The sequence below is a fragment of the Schistocerca piceifrons genome, chromosome X, assembly GCF_021461385.2.
Source record: "Schistocerca piceifrons isolate TAMUIC-IGC-003096 chromosome X, iqSchPice1.1, whole genome shotgun sequence".
Taxonomy (NCBI): Eukaryota; Metazoa; Arthropoda; class Insecta; order Orthoptera; family Acrididae; genus Schistocerca; species Schistocerca piceifrons.
The window spans coordinates 168,894,277-168,911,921 of NC_060149.1; the positions used below are offsets into that span (position 1 = coordinate 168,894,277).

Consider the following 17,645-nt stretch of genomic DNA (forward strand, 5'->3'; position numbering starts at 1 on the left):
GGTGATTCCACTGCTGGAGGCGAAAGTTTGGTGGCTTGTGGCACAGTTGGATGAGAAGAAGATGGGGATGCTACCATGACACTGGACGATTTTACAACCATGGAGCTGGATTTGAGGTCACAAGTCTGTGTGGCTATGTCCTTTGTGGAGTAAGGTGTAGCAAGAATGGTACTGTAAGTGCCAGACGGTAAAACACAGGGCTTTCGACTAGCCAACAACTTGTGGGTAACAGGGTAAGGCACTTTTTCCTTCACCTTGATGTCCTGGATGGCCTGCTCATTGAAATACACAGGACAATCGCGGGATGAGAGTGCATGGTCACCATTGCATTTGATACAGCGGGAATGAGCCCTCGTGAGCATCCCTACCACAAGTAACACATTTGTCCAGGTTTTGACAGGACATTTGATTGAGGTTTCAACATTGTCACTGGTAGCAGCACATCATGTTTGAAATGTACGGCTGGAGTGTGATGATTTCATAGGCTGCTTTGATCTTTGATGGAAGCACTACTGTATCAAACATGAGAAAAAGAGTGTGTGTAAGCACTAAGGATGGATCAACCTTTTTCATCACCCAATGGATTCCTCCCTCAGTCAGACCATTGAGCAACATACTGTAACAAACAACGCATGAAGAATTCATTGTTTGATGGGCCTCGACAGGTTAGAATGGAGGAATGAAGCTGCAAGCAGTTGTTGTGCCTGAGAATCACAATTAGTCTCCAAAAGCAAAGTGTCATTGCATAAGCAGGATTCCACAGGGCCTATAATTGCATCAACACTTTTCTGAATAATAAATGGAAAGGACTGACCGTCTTCAGTACGTGAAATCACAAGGAACCGAGGTGCAGCAGGGAGAGTCATTGAATCTGTAGCCTCATTCCATTTACATTTAGTAGACGTAGACTGAGATGAAGATAACTGGCTCATTGCGAGAAAATCCCCCTTTGGTGCCAGTGTCTCCAATCGTGTGCTCCTTCCAACTGGGGGAGCCCCCTCAAAAGAGGGCTCACCTGCCTCTGGTGATTGTTCACAGCTCAGGTCACACCTCCAAAATCCTGACAGAGGGATGAATTAGCAATCTGGGAAGGCAATCAACCCTCCCTGGGCCTGGTCTGTACCAGGCGGTACGTGCAAACCCTACCTGTCAACCCGGGCTGGGAATTACGCGTTACCAAGTCACCTGTTACATGAAAGACGCATGGGCGGCCTTCAGGAAGAAGGAACAAAGAGGAACCTCAAATGCTTAAGCAGAGAAAGGATAGGAGAAGGAGAATGAAGAAAGAAAGAAAAAGCAGTGGAGGGACTGTTCCAATGTCAGGCTACTGAAAATTCAGAACACATTCTCAAAAATATCTCAGACATGTTCCCCATGGGAGGAGAAAAAGAAAAGCAGGAGGATAGACATGCAGCATGGAAGGGTGAAAGTGCTGCAAAGGCTGGGGCTCCGTGGTAGCCAGTCATGAACTCATGTAAGAATGATACCCCTGGGGGGCTACTTTGCTTTGGCATTGTTCCAGGAATTATGCACCCACAATGGTATTACCCATCTCGTGTCCACTCCATTCTACCTTCAATCGAATTGGGAGGTGGAGCATATGTTGCACACCATTAAGACACAGTTAAAAAGTACTTAGCAGATTCATCTGCAGACTCGGTGTGGCCATACCACAGCAGTGATCATCCATGGCTAGTGGCCCCAGCTGCTGCTGCTGCACCTACTCTGCCCTGCAACATGGCCAGAGGTGCATTCGTGTCCTTCTCAATATGCTCCAGGCAACCCTCTCTGGGCTTGCATCTGCGGTCAGCAGGCTGGACAGGTGCCAGCGACGGTGAGAGCAACACACGCTAGGTGAATATTCACTATGGATGTCAGTGCGGTGCTGTTCTCCTGCCATCAGAACCAGCTGTGCCCTCAGTGGGACACTGACCCACTGTGAATACGGCTGCTGGCAGGGAGCCCTCTCATATGTGGCACTACACTCAAGAGGCCTCACATCATCGGGTCATTTGCATTTGATGTGCTGTTGGGTGGTGGCAATGTCAAGATGCAGCTGTCCACTATGCTGGACCTTTAGGCAGTGTGTAACAGCAGCTGGCTGGCTGCTGCCCTTCCACACGAGCACCAATCAGTCCCTTCCCTGTTGTCACTGTCACCATCTTTCGGCACAGGTGGTGCAGCTTTTGCTGCTCTGTGCAGGGTTGTTCCTTTGCTCAGTTTGCCATCATAGTGGTCATTTCTGACCAAGTGCCCTGCCAGGCTGGAGACAGCAGACAGTCCAGCCTTGTGATAACAGTGCCTCTTCAGACACCAACAAGCTAATGGAGGCAAACATCAACACCCAACTACCTGCTGTCATGCCATTGCCTTTGAGTCACCTGGGTGGACCCAATGGTCTCCTCAGACAGAGTGAGGTGGCACAGTGTCTATCAAACTGGACTCACATTTGGGAGGATGACAGTTCAAATACACGTCCAACCATCCATATTTAGGTTTTCCATTATTGCCCTAAATTACTCCAGACAAATGCTGGGATGTCTCCTTTGAAAGTGCATGGCCAATTTCCTTCTCCAGCCTTGACACGGTCTAAGCTTGCATCCATCTCCAGCAGCCCCACCAGTTGTTCCTTCACCTTTATCCACTGATGTCTGCGGCACTGACGCACCAGAGGAGGAGAGGGATTTCTTGCTTTAGCCATGCTCAGTGAATGTTTCACTTACCGACTAAGAAAATTCTGTGATGTTGTACGAACATTGCAAGTTATTGGACTCAGGTGGACTGCAATCCTTCTGTTAGCGTTCTCTCATGCCTTTGCGATTCAGCTGCTCTATTCACTATTGTTTGTGTGTTGGTCATTGTCAATAAAGAACTGTAGATACTACACTGACCATTAACAACTGGAACAAGAAAAGCGAGAAAGTTTGTGTGGTACACGAAATACCCTACGCCACACACCATAAAGTAGCCTCTAGGGTTCAGATGTAGACACAAATATTTACTGCTCCTTCACCTAGTCATTTTATTTCCTGTAGAGCTATGACATCTAAATTACATGGGAACTGCAGAAATTAAGTTAAGCTGCACATGTTACCCCACAGAAAGACCAGTGCACTACAAGAGTGGTGCCTTGTCAGAAAAGAGTACATATTCCAGGTCTCCCAGAGATACAGTTCTGCTGAGGTATGCATAACATGTGCATCACAGTGTGGGAATGAAATGGTGCAACAACTGGAAAATACTCCAAAGTTGAAATATGCAGGACAATATTATTCTTGTGGGCAAAATGTCTAAATTGCAAACAAATTCACGATGAAGGCAGTACGTGGATCAAATGCAATTTCACACCCAGGTATAGTGAAATGGTGCCAATAATATGACCAAGGCCTCACAGACATGAATGGTGCTGATTGGGAAGGGAGGCCACTGACGAAAATGTCCACACATTCAAGGAACTGATTTGCACCAATCACAGATTTTCCGACAATGAGGACAATCATACAAAGGTTCTCCGATGGCTCTGTGACCATGCAGCAGATTTATACTGTCAAAGAATTGAATGACTTATAGAACATTCTGCCCATTATAAAATATAGACTTTCTTGGCTGGATATGTCACAATTAAGCAAATATTCTGGGCTATTACATCATGGTTGGATGGATTTCACATTAAAACCAAATGTTACATCCTCATCTGCAGAGGACATTGTCAAGGAGTATTGTAGCTTCCTTTAGTCTCAAATTCACACCCTGGCTCACTACCGCCTGCAGCACAGTTCTGTTCACACCTACTCCTGCGCATTGGTGTGATGTCACATGCTTTGAATACCAGGGTGCAAATGGCTGATGTTGCCTGCTGTCATCCGCTGTTGCTATTGTCCTACGCTGGGAGACTAACACATCTTCAGCACCAGGATCCAGATGTCATTCAACTTCATGCCACCCTCCTTCCTATAGAAATTCCTGGGGTGTTTATCGATCTCTAAGGCCTCTCTGTATAGCCTTTCATGATATGTGGTGGCTTCCTGGCTGCAAAGCATGTTCTGCAGCAGCTGTTCTGTCAATCTATCCTCCTCTACACCTACATCTACATCCATACTCCACAAGCCACCTGATGGTGTGTGGCGGAGGGTACCTTGATACATCTATTGGTTCTCCCTTCTATTCCAGTCTCGTATTGTATGTGGAAAGAAAGATTGTCGGTATGCCTCTGTGTGGGCTCTTATCTCTCTGATTTTATCCTCATGGTCTCTTCGTGAGATATATGTAGAAGGGATCAATATACAGCTCGACACCTTGGTGAAGGTATATTCTCGAAACTTCCAACAAAAGCCCGTACCGAGCTACTAAGTGTCTCTCTTGCAGAGTCTTCCACTGGAGTTTATCTATCATCTCTGTAATGCTTTCGCAATTACTAAATGATCCTGTAACGAAGTGTGCAGCTCTCCATTGAATCTTCTCTAGCTCTTCTATCAACCCTATCTGGTACAGATCCCACACCGGTGAGCAGTATTCAAGCAGTGGGCAAACAAGTGTACTGTAACCAACTTCCTTTGTTTTCGGACTGCATTTCCTTAGGATTCTTCCAATGAATCTCAGTCTGGCATCTGCTTTACCGACAATTAATTTTATATGGTCATTCCATTTTAAATCACTCCTAATGCATACTCCCAGATAATTTATGGAATTAACTGCTTCCAGTTGCTGACCTGCTGTATTGTAGCTAAATGATAAAAGATCTTTCTTTCTATGTATTCGCAGCACATTACACTTGTCTACATTGAGATTCAATTGTAATTCCCTGCACCATGCGTCAATTCATTTCAAATCCTCCTACATTTCAGTACAATTTTCCATTGTTACAACCTCTCGATTTACTACAGCATCATCTGCAAAAAGCCTTCGTGAACTTCTGATGTTATCCACAGGTCATTTATATATATTGTAAATAGCAACAGTCCTACAAAACTCCCCTGTGGCACACAAGAAATCATCCTTACTTCGAAAGACTTCTCTCCATTGAGAATGACATGCTGCATTCTGTTATCTAGGAAACCTTCAATCCAATCACACAATTGGATAGGTAGTCCATGTGCTCTTACTTTGTTCATTAAACTACTGTGGGGAACTGTATCAAATGCTTTGTGCTCTCACAATTGTCTTGACAAAATGGAACCTCGTGGCAATCTACAAACCCTCCCAGAAGATCACCTAAAATTAGCCAAGAATGCTTGTGAACTGCTGGAAAAAGCAGGTATTTATAGGATTCTGTGTAGCTGTGAGGAGGTGTATGTAGGTACTACAAAAAGAACAGTCAAAAATGACAAGAAGAGCACAAGAGAAACTGCAGAAGGGGAGATACTGACAGATCAGCTGTCGTGTGCAGTCAGGAGACCACCACATTCGTTTTGATATGACTCATAGACTGGCAGCAACAAGTGGATACCCATAAAAGGCTATACAGAGAGCCAATACAGATTGTTAAACACACCAGAAATTTCAGTAGGAAGGAGGAGGGCATAAAACTAAGTGACACCTGGATCCCAGTGCCGAAGATGTGTTCAAGTCTTCCACCATAGGGTGATAGCAACAACAGACAACAGCAACCAACAATGGACAGTTTTGCCCAGACATTAAAGCATTATATCACTTCACTGTGCACAAGCATGCATAAATGGAATTGTACTGAAGTCAGTAGTGAGCCAAGGGGTAAATAGCACTCTCAAACGATCCCTCTAAAAAATCTCCTCACTGGAGGGGGACATAAAGGGTTTCAATGTGAAATCCATACAGCCATGGCCTAACAGCTCAGAGTATTATTTTAATTGTGATTCTGACTGTTGTTTACAAAGACGTGGTGACTACATTGAAAAGTAGTGTCATGCATCTGTTTCACTTTTATGCGTAGTACAGCATTTAATAAAAGTTACTTGGCCTGCCATAATAAAAGTGTAAAACTTTTTGAAGTACCCTCATACACTGAAGAGCCAAAGAAACTGGTACACCTGCCTAATATCGTGTAGGGCCCCAGTGATCATGCAGAAGCACCGCAACACAACATGACGTGGACTCGACTAGTATCTGAAGTAGTGCTGGAGGGCATTGACACCATGCATCCTGCAGAACTGCCCATAAATCTGTACAATTATGAGGGGGTGGAGATCTCTTCTTAACAGCACATCGCAAGGGATTCCAGATAAGATCAATAATGTTCTTGTCTGGGGAGTCTGGTGGCCAGTGGAAGTGTTTAAATTCAGAAGAGTGTTCCTGGAGTCACTCTGTACAGTTTTGGACATGTGTGGTGTCACATTGTCCTGCTGGAATTGCCCAAGTCTGTCGGAATGCACAATGGACATGAATGGATGCAGGTGATCAGACAGGATGCTTATGTGCATGTCATCTGTCAGAGTCGTATCTAAGACGTTTCAGGAGTCCCATATCACTCCATCTGCACACACCCCACTCCATTACAGAGCCTACACCAACTTGAACAGTCCCCTGCTGACATGCAGGGTCCATGGATTTATAAGGATGTCTCCATATCCATACACATCCATCCACTCAATACAATTTATAACGAGACTCATGTTTCCAGTCATCAACAGCCCAATGTCAGTGTTGACGGGCCCAGGTGAGGCATAAAGCTTTGTGTTGTGCAGTCATCCAGGGTACACAAGTGGGTCTTTGGCTCCAAAGGCCCATATTGATGATGTTTTGTTGAATGGTTCACACACTGACACTTGCTGATGGCTTCACTTTGAAATCTGCAACAATTTGCAGAAGGGTTGCACTTCTGTCACGTTGAGTGATTCTCTTCGGTCCTCGTTCACCCCATTCTTGCAGGAGTTTTTTCCAACCAAAATGATGTTCGAGATTTGAAGTTTTACCAGATTCTTGATATTTATGGTACACTCTTGAAATAGTCATACAGTAAAATTCCCCCTTCATTGCTACCTCACAGATGCTGTGTCCCATTCTTTGGTGCTTCAGTGTATATGTGTTAATTTCAGAAACAACAATCACTGTTCCTTGATTTTCTATAAGTAACACATTCCAAGATCCAATTCTAAGTTCCTGTTTGTTTGCTCTCTTCTTACAGAGCATAAATCCATTAAAAGGTTTCTTGCTAGCTTTTTCTGATGGTGATACTTACGCAGTGTGTGGATGTTAGGCCCCACACACAATTTCCAACATGGAGGATGAAGGTCAGATTTACTATCAGTGTGAAGAAATGAACAAGTATGGTATTTAATCAGGGTATTTATTTTCCGCAATTGCATTACTGTTACAAAGATATAAAAGAACAGGCAAAAACCATCTCAGACACTAATGCTTGAATAGCAACTCATACAGTAATTACTTACAAACAAAAACAACTTTTGTGTTCCATAAAATAAAATTTATCTGTTTTCTTCTGGGTTTTGTATTCAGTTGCTACAACTAGAAGCTTTCCAATTATTCATGTGTATTATTTATATGTTCTTTAGATGAGAGGCATGCATTGTAAGTACACTTGCTTCTTAACCTAAGGATACAATAATTCCATTAAAAAGTGAAGGACTAAACTGCTTAGAAACAAATGCTAACTTAAGTACCCAACTCAAGGCTAATGTAGCTGGAATGTGTTCAATGTCTAAGAAAACATACATTTAACAGTAGAAATGTGCGTGTGTGTGCATGTGTGTGTGTGTGTGTGTGTGTGTGTGTGTGTGAGAGAGAGAGAGAGAGAGAGAGAGAGAGAGAGAGAGAGAGAGAGAGCAAGAGATCATATGTGAATAGACATGGCACTAACTGAAATCCTTAATAACATGCAATTAAGACAAATTACATCAATGATTTTAAAACTAAGTAGAATGAACATTAGTTATTTGGTGATAATTTTTGCAGTGCCACATTTTATGCCACACTACACAACCGCACTAAGAGACATGCCACCATTTCTCAGTACCACACCTGACATTTTATAATCTCTCAGGAGATGGTTTTTCGCTGGTAATTTAGCATGAAGAACAAGTGTGTAATTTGAACTGTGTCCTCTCTAAAATGTTTATATCCGAACAACATGAAATATTCTGATATTTCACTCTCTGTAAATTCTCCATGTGGAATTAAGAAAGAGACTGACTGATGGTTAATGAACATACAAGAATCTATCGTTGACTATATGTACAATATATAAAGATTTTATATTACGCTCTTAATGTGAATGAAATGTGAAGTATTCCAGTTTCAAATAATCATTCACCAGCAGCTTTCTAATACAAGAATCAGATGTCTGATCTAACTACAAATTTTAATGCTTTTAGTAAGTCACATCGCCATTTAGGGGTGCAGTCATATAGTCTGGAAATGAAACTTGAGTTTTAAGTTTGACAAATATATATAAAGGAACTGAGGCAATCATGGGGAAAAAAAAACAAATGTTTACACTTCTCAAAAATATTTTAGAGCATATACAAAGCAGCAAAGGCTAATGCTCATTTTTTGAGGCATCAGGCATTCTCCGAAAGGTCTGCTGAATCAGTTTTATTATGTAGGGCACTTTTCAGTTCCATAGCCAATTTGTATCCAAGTTCTGGTCGTCTGTCTCTTCCTTCTACCATGCTCTTAACCTGTAAAACAACAACAGATTTAATATAACATGAAGAAAATGAAATATGAGAAGAGTAAGAAAGTTGCAAACATTATTTTTCCGTACGTCTGTTATTTTTGTAAACATGATTTTTTTAAATATGAGCATGTTTTTTCCTCTATTTCATTCAAAGTAAATACCATCTGTGCTGTGGATAAGTTACTGTATAGCAATTATTGAAAGAGGTACATTACATGTGGTGGTGGTGGTGTTGTCTGGGATCTAATATCATATGAAGAAATATTAATCACTGACCCATTTTTCAGTTAACCTGAAAGAGACTTGGACATATCTAACATTTATTGGAGTGGAAGCTGTACTGGAAACCAATTACAACAATCTGTGAACAAAGGGACTGCACAACCAAGCAGATGTAACTGGACCTACAACAGTGAAGTTACGTAAATCTCAACTCCCTTCTTTAATTTTCTCATCAGAGTAGGAAACAGTGACAAAACCAATTATCAGTGACTCTTGTTTGTGTGAGAAACTGTTTTGCTGTTAAATTGGAGTCAGGCACTCAGATTCTGACATTCAAGGAAGGACTAAGTAATCAAATCCTTACTGTCAAAAATGAACTAAGTAATCAAGTTGCAATCACGAATTCAAAAATTGTAACATTAGATGACAATCACAAACACAGAATCCAGAGTTCAGCTTCCTGATCAAAGAGGAACTGATCTGGAAATAAACTTGTGAGGTGAAATTTCTGATTTAATAAGTAATTTATGTAAAAAAGTTCAATTTGTTACCATTAGTTGCAAAACAAAACTTTGCAATTTAAATGAAAATGTTGTTGGAGTCAAAAAGACCAGCAGTGAAAAAGACTACGAATGTAAGAATAGTGAATCATCTTTCGAGAATTATTTGTTTTATGTTCCAAAACAATTGTGTGATTTGCATGAAGGTATGCTGCAAAAACTTCTTTGAGTCATGTTGCAACGTTTTGTCTAACATGACAGTGAAAAGTTTTCGTGCATGTGGTAGTTTGCATTCTTTGATTTGCTACAACACTGTAAAGACAATTTTATTCCTGACATGACTGACAATCTTAAAATTAAATTTGTGAAAATATGTTTCGATGGGACTGTACTATTGTTGGAAAATATGTCGTGTACACAGGATTTAATGTATCAAGATTGTGAAAACATTTTCTTAATAAATTTTGGTCAGGATCGGGACAGGTTAGGATTACAAGTTAATTCATCAACTGACCAAGTTACAGAGCCCACACAGGGGGCACGAAAGAATCTCATAAAACAATTAAAGAAACTTGTACAATTGCACCAACTTTTTGACAAATTCACACATTGAAGAGAAGGTTACCTGAAAATGTTCTATTGGTTTTGTGTGTTAGCTGAACAGTTTCTAAATCTCTAGTCAAGTTGTATAGGGCATTGGAAAGAAATAGCAGACCACGAAAGAAGTAACATAAACTGGAATCATAATCAACATATCAATCAGGGTGCTAAAATCACTGAGCTAGTAAACTAAGAGTCACTCTGTTGGAGGTCCACAATGTGAGAGCAAGGAAAATTAAATTTAAGACATGGACCAATAATCATGGCTGTTATACAAACCAAAATAGTAAAAGGATAAGTACGCTAGAGTGGCAGGTTAATAAAATTAGAGTGGACCAAGTGTTCTGGAGTAATTTCCAGTAAAATTGGGTTGAGGAGCAAAGTAAAGTAGAAACAAAAGTCCTAATTATAAATTACACGAAGGGGATCTATAAAACTTTTACAATATGGATATGACAAATTTTTTAAGGAGATTAGTGAAGATAAATTTTTATGAGATCTTTTCTGAAAGTGAAGAGGTAATGGAACATGTGCATAATGATAAACACATGGTAGATGAAAAAACAGTTAGTACCTGTAATGTAAGTGATGTTCATCATGAAGGAGATTTCCAAGTAATTAAATAGATGAAAATGTAGATCATTTTCTTGGGTTAAATACAATTTGTAGTGCACCAACCATATTCGGCCAGAAATGAACAGATTAGGAAGTAGAATTCAGCATCACAAACTACAGGCAAGTGTAGACACTGTGACTTACAAAATGCAACGTAGCTGGCAAGTGTTGTGAGGCAAGCCGTCCTGTCAAGGTGTGGACACAGCTGACTCATCAGTACCTAAGCAGAAGAACATGGATGCCTTTACACACCTGCAGCTGTAGAAATGTTTACCATATGTGCTGCAAGGCACACTAAAGCTCGAGTGAGTGCAGTCTGAAAGCATACAAATACCGAGCCATTTTGTATTACAGTCCCTTTCCTTACCATCACAGTTCTACTATTACAAAGCTGTGAGGCTTGGAGAGCCATCCAGGATGTCATTCGAGAACCACAGTTTGACTCTACAACAGGGCAGTCTTCCCTGAAACCATGGGAGCTGGAGCTGTCACCACACCAGTCTGGAGAAGCAGTTTGCCGGCTACCAAAACGGGACAGTGGTCTGAGGCCATTACACCAACTGCTCGCCACCTGCTGGACAGTGCTTGTGGTGTGAGCTGCACCACACTCTTGCAGCCATAGCTAGGAGGCTGCCAGGACCAGAGTTGTCGCTAACAGAAGCAGCTGTGTCACGTGCCGTCACTCAGCCAAAGCTACACCCTGTCAGCATTGCTGGATGACAAGAGACAGGAGGCCACTGGATGCCTCAGCTATGGCACTGCTACCTGTACGAGACCACGGTTGGGAGCTGCAATAAAGCTATTTGGAAACTTTTGGCTGTTTGTCTGGCACCGCACAGCGTCCCCCTGCACACTTCGGACCCCAGGCCGCTACAGATTTGTTGGAGAAGAAAGATACTGATTCTATGTTTTTTTATCGAGTTGACAGAGGTAAGTGAAAACGTGAATGAAGTTGTAAATGAAATGTCTGAATCCATCATATGGACAAAGTCAAATGAAGCACATAGACTAGTTGGTCCAGGTATAGGGAACAAATACGTCTGTAAGTTGTCTGGTTAATCTATAGATTAACATTCTGAAGTTAGTAACAAGAGATTTGTGTGCAAAGTTTGGATAAATGTTGGGAAGATCTATTTAATAACTTAATTTGAGAAAAAATTGCATTTTTGTGCAAAGAACTTTATCTTGATTGAAGAAAAGAGAACTGTAATGAAATCTATGAATCATGTCACAAAAAGGCACAAATGAATGAAGATTTCACTATATTCTTTGATAACTTGTCCAATGATAAGAATAGTGTAAGTGGCAGTGACAGTTCTGATTCAGAAATTGATTAGATGAACAAGTTTAGTGACTTGACCAGAAGAAAGAACAAAGGTATCCAAAATAGTAAGGTTATGTTACTTATGTAAATTGGAGTTTATTCAGGCAGCACAATTTCTGTAATATCAGAACCTTTGAGTAATAAAATTACAATAAGAACTACATTGAACTGGCAGTGGTAGAAAATAGGTTGTCATTTGTGAAAGAGGGAAATTATGTAGTAGAAGACAATACAGAATTAGTAGAAGACAATACAGAACTAGAAGTTGAAAGAGAAGAGTTACTGAAAACTAAACATAAACAACTCTCATGGATTGGGCCTTGGGCCTGTTCCAACTGGCCGACTGTTGCCTGCAAGGCAGTATGAGGAGTGATTTACAATGGTGGGAAATGTGATAAGCATGTTGTCAATCCTTCCAGCAGTTATTGCCAGTGGATGAACCCTGATGGTGCTGTAGCTCCTTTATTCAGGGAGTTCCTCACTCAGCCTCACAAGGCCAAGTGAAGCCCGTTCCACACCTCCTTACGTCAGAAAAAACCAAGGAAGTATGGTGAACGGAACCTGGGTCCTTCCAGACAGCGATGCAAACCATTCAGTTATGGAAATGGTCACATGAACTATTGCAGAAGAGTATCTGAAACTGTAGGGGGGAATTATGAACAAAAGAATGAGCTCAAAGGTTTGTTATGGCAATATATGGACACTAGGTACTGTACAGAATTTTGAATGTGTACCGAATGTGAAACCTCATAAGCCATTTTTATAAAACCATGTAATGTACTATTTACAAGAAGACCAGCTGTTGGAAATGAGTTGCAAAAGATGTGAAGGCATGGTATAATAAAAGAAGTACCACTGATTATAATAATATTTCAGTAGTTGTGGCAAAATGTGATGGACGTGTGAGACTTGCCTTTGATTCCAAGCATTTCAAAAAATCCATACATCAGAAAATTACCATCCTGAAAATAGAAATGAGTTATTACCTAAGTTTGAGTTTATTAAGTTGATGATAAGTTTTGATTTAACACTGCATTTTTGTACAATGGTAAATTTCATCAGCATTGCATTGTGTCCTTTGGTTTAAATGTTTCTGCGGCAGAGTACATCAAAATCTTGGGTCATGTTTTAAGCCATGAATTGTCTTCTTAATTAACCATAAATGTTGATGACACTTTGCTTAGCAGTCACAGTTTTAATGAGCATTATTTATTATTATAAGATAATGAGCTAAAATTTTTGGACATTGTGTTACTGAAAAAGGTATATTGCCAGACATTGACAAAATTAAAGCCATCACTGAGTTTCCAGTACCTAGAAATAAGAAACAATCAAAGTCCTTCTTTGCCATGTGTGGATATTATAAAAATGCATTAGTAGTGATGTTGCCAGACCTTGACAAAATTAAAGCCTAGAAATAAGAAACAATTAAAGTCCTTCTTTGCCATTTGTGGATATTATAGGAAGTGCCAGACCTTGACAAAATTAAAGCCTAGAAATAAGAAACAATTAAAGTCCTTCTTTGCCATTTGTGGATATTATACGAAGTGCATTAGTAGTCTACGTATGAATGCTCCTTTTTGCATGACTTTTTAAAAAAGAATTCTGTTTGGGTATGGGATCAAGAGTGGCAAGAAAATTTGAATTTTATGAAATGTGTTCTGTGTAACTGCAACAGTGTGGACAGACCACATTTATCCTTGTGATCTTATCTATCTTGTGATGGTAGTGACTAAGGTCTTGGTGCATATCTACTTCAGATGAAACTGTGAATGAGAATGATAAACACCAGTCAATTGCTGTTGCTATTAGGATGTTCCAAAAACATGAAAGAAATTACACTGTAACTGTGAACGAATTGCTAGCTGCACATTACATTGACCTTTTACTAAATTTAAAAATTACCTGTCAGGGCACAAAACAACTGTGTAATCAGACCACATGGCCTTACGTTACTTACAAGAATGCAAACTGTATTATAGCAGGTTAACCAGTACAATTTGACTATGAAACTAGATATGCTATGGGATCTGAAAATCTACTTGCAGATGCACTGTCTCGGTTGCCTACACAAGGGGACAAAAACAGTACTGAGGAGGAGGAGGAGGAAGACAAAAGGGATTGAAGATGAAAAAGTAATAGGGACCTTATGTAATAACATTCATAACAACCAGAATTATGGTGATAATTGAAGACTACTGACGAGTTGTGCTGGCACAAGGGATTCTGACAAAGTTGATGAATATGACAAAATACACAAGGGAATTCTACTTCGAAGAACCAGTTTAGACTCATATAACTGAAAACTGTGATGGCCAGAACAGTATGTTGGCAGACTTATTATGGACACTCCTGAAAGCTACGGTGTTCAAAATTGCTTATACAAGTTACAAGAAAGTATATATTTTTACAATATGGCAAAAAGGGTCAGAAAACAATTTCAACCTGTGACAGATGTCAATTTGTGAAGGTAAGTGTAACAGAACTTGTCATGGATACATGCGGAAAATACTTCCAGAAAACCTTTTTACGAAAGCCACAAGTGTAGCAGTGGTTCTGAAAATAGAAAAGGATTACTTTATGCACTGAAATTAAAAAAATATAACTTTATGGAGACACTGCACTACTGAAAAGGTATACTGCTGGACAAAATTAGAGCCACTGCAGAGTTTCCGGTACCAAAACCAATGAACAGCAATGTCTGATAATGGATAACAATTTGTCTCAATATCATGGAAGCCACTGACTCAGAGATCAGGAATAAAAATCATTTTAATATCTGCTTATCATCTACCCAGTAATCTTGCAGGGAGCTGCCTGAGACAAACTGGTAGGTTGAGCAGGACTTAATGCAGTCACAAATATGCATCCTGGAGTGAACACTTATCCAACTTTGAAGATGAGATGAACAGTTTGCAAGATTCCTTCACAAGCTCTTCACCATAAATGAAATACTATCTGACTAAAAAAGTGGCTAATCTTATGGATGGTCTCATTGAAATTCCGAATGTAAACCTATTTCAGCACAAGGAATAGAAGTCATTGTAAGAGAAGTAATGAAGAAACCAGGTGAAACACAAAGAAGGAGACATGATGCTAAGGTTAAAATAACACAGTCAAATGTAGAAGACATGGTTTTAGGCTCATGAGAGATAGCCGAGTTGAAGAAATTTTTTGACAGTTACATAGATCAATCTGAGATATTTACCCAAAATCTAGAAAGCTGTTTGGATTAAAGACTATTACTGAACTGAAACCACACATTCGGGGTGTTTAAAAAGTTGATGATTACATAAACTTAGGCTGCAATTTTTGCTATTCACCTAAAGGAAAACTTCTCACTAAAAAATCTTGTCAAATGTTAATTACAGTTACTCTATTGTTTACAAACATCCTTGAATGTAGGTGTAAAGATACATTGTTCCACATTACATCAACAATTGGTGTTCTGTATGGATTTTGTCATATTCAACAGAAAACCTCAGGGGAACATACACACTTTGTACATTTTGTGTCATGGCAAGCACAGAGCTTCAGCTGTTGTGGCACTATCCAAGGAGCCAATATTCGATTTCTGGCTGCGTCAGAGATTTTCTTCACTTGTGGACTGGGTGTTGCGTTCTCTTCATCATCATTTCATCCTCATCAACCAACATGCAAGTCATCGAAGTGGCGTTGCATGCACCTTGTAACCGATCCGCCCGATGTGAGGCCCTAGTCACACACACATTTCGCATTACTATATCCTGTCAGTCTACTGATGTTAATTCCTTCTATAAATACTATTCTTTTCTATTAGTTAGTAATTATTAATTATGTTAATTTATGCTCAGACTTGCACTATTTTATTACAAAACATAAAACCATACATGAAATTACAAAAATTGAGAAAGATACACATTACATCTTTCTACTGAGAGACCCATGTACCGCTGAATAGAATTTTGAATATCCAAATGTTATGAAGCTACTACGATTTTACTGCATTATGAACACTAATGATTTTCTGATCCTTTTAATGCAATAGAGATGACATTTATTATTACCTTGAACATTAAATATAAAATATTTGTCTATACTCTGTGAGATATTAGGAAATGGGATCTGCCATCTGTAACTTGATCTTGACGCTATGTGATTACATGCTCTTGGCTCTGCTGTATAAAAATACATACATTACGTTCACTTTGAAATATTTATGAACTACACTGATTGAATATTACTGTTGTATATGAGGGACTGTAGAAAGTACAGTTAATGAGATTTACAGTTTTTACTTGAACCTGTTATTACTTGTATTTTCAATATTTTCACTATGTGCTGATATGATATGTCAGTGTATTTAGTTACATGGTATATGTTTTATTTTGTGTAGGCCTTTTTATATTTTCTCATCAATTGGTATACTTCTATACACATTGTCTGTGGGATAGCTTGTATTTTTTTCTTTATCTCAATCAAAACACTGATCATAGATATAGGGTGAAATAATTAATATCATTAGCTTTACAAAATGTCTTGAGATGTAAATTGTTCATGCATAACTATCTTCTTATGATACTTGTGTCACCTTACAAATCTTTTGATTTGTCACCGTTATTTATTTATTTATTTATTTATTTATTTATTTTGTACTGTCGCCGGTCTTTTAACATGCACCTTGGTCTTGATTTAATATATTACGGTGTGTACTTTAAAATAATATTTATGTTAACTTACTAGGTGGAAGTAAGGACGTCAGAAACATACTAATGCAATGAATGAAAAACTTTATGGGGAAAGAACAACAGTTTTGTTAAAACTAGTGAGACAATTGTCATGATAATGTTCTTTAAGAAGTGTTACATTGATAGTTGGGAAAAAACTGTAAAATTAGGGGGAAAATGTTCTTTCAAGTCAGACCACATAGTGTGACAAATGGAAATCATCAAATGATGTAAACTACGAATGTTCTTGTCATGATCTCATTACAGCAAAGATGAATATTTAAGTTGCAACATTTATGATACTCTAATGGATGGTTATGTAGTGAATATTAATGTGGTAATTTCATGATGTTCTCAGGTAATTGTAATAAGTGAGGAATATAATGGAGCATATGGATTTTTTATGAATTATTATGTGCTAGAGTTTAGAGCTCTATTATAATGATGAGGATGTTTAAACTTAAAATGTTATATGGATGAATATTGTGTGATAATGATGAGGACAGATGTTGCAATGAATTGCACTGTATTCATTAAATTACGTGGAATGTAATTACAGAGAAGTAATGGCAATATTGTAACCAGGTAAAGGTCTCTTCATTGATGAGAGAAAATGTAGTAGGCTGACTGTACTTCTGACGGTACTATAAGGGAAAAGAATTGTACTGCATAGGTGAGTGTGTTTACATTGTCCATCCAAGACTCAGGCCTCAACAGTGAGTTTACATTTCACGGCATGTGGTTGCAGCTGTAGCGGTTATAAAGTTAAGTACTGTCAAAGATATTTGTGCACTGTATTCGAATATTCAATTTAGTAGTTTTCAATCATTTATCCAAATATTAACATTTTGTTTACATTTCGCAGAGTGCAGCTGCAGATGTAGCGGTTCGTTCTGACAAAGTTGTTTGTGCACTGTTATGCAGTTATTAAATTTAGTAATTTTCAACAGTGTCTCATGGTGTTTGTGGTGAAATAATGGCTTAATAAACTTTTGGAAATGTTCACCCATTGTGTTTTTTAGAGTTGTCTGTGCAATGAAGTCGTTTAGCAAATTACGTGCGGTAGT

General features: G+C 39.2%; 1 protein-coding gene across 5 annotated transcripts in view; it reads right to left on the minus strand.

Moving 5' to 3' along the window:
• Nucleotides 1-7,265: 7,265 nt before the first annotated feature.
• The window catches only part of LOC124721279 (nicotinamidase), a 284,503-nt gene continuing 274,123 nt past the window's right edge, over nt 7,266-17,645 (minus strand). For 4 of the 5 annotated variants that reach the window (XM_047246164.1, XM_047246167.1, XM_047246166.1 and 1 more), the window contains exon 10: nt 7,266-8,612. In XM_047246164.1, coding sequence (XP_047102120.1) covers nt 8,493-8,612 — 120 coding nt within the window. In that variant the 3' untranslated portion in view covers nt 7,266-8,492. Of the gene's footprint in view, nt 8,613-15,371; nt 15,587-17,645 lie in introns of all 5 variants that reach the window. The other variant, XR_007006313.1, reaches the window with a different exon arrangement.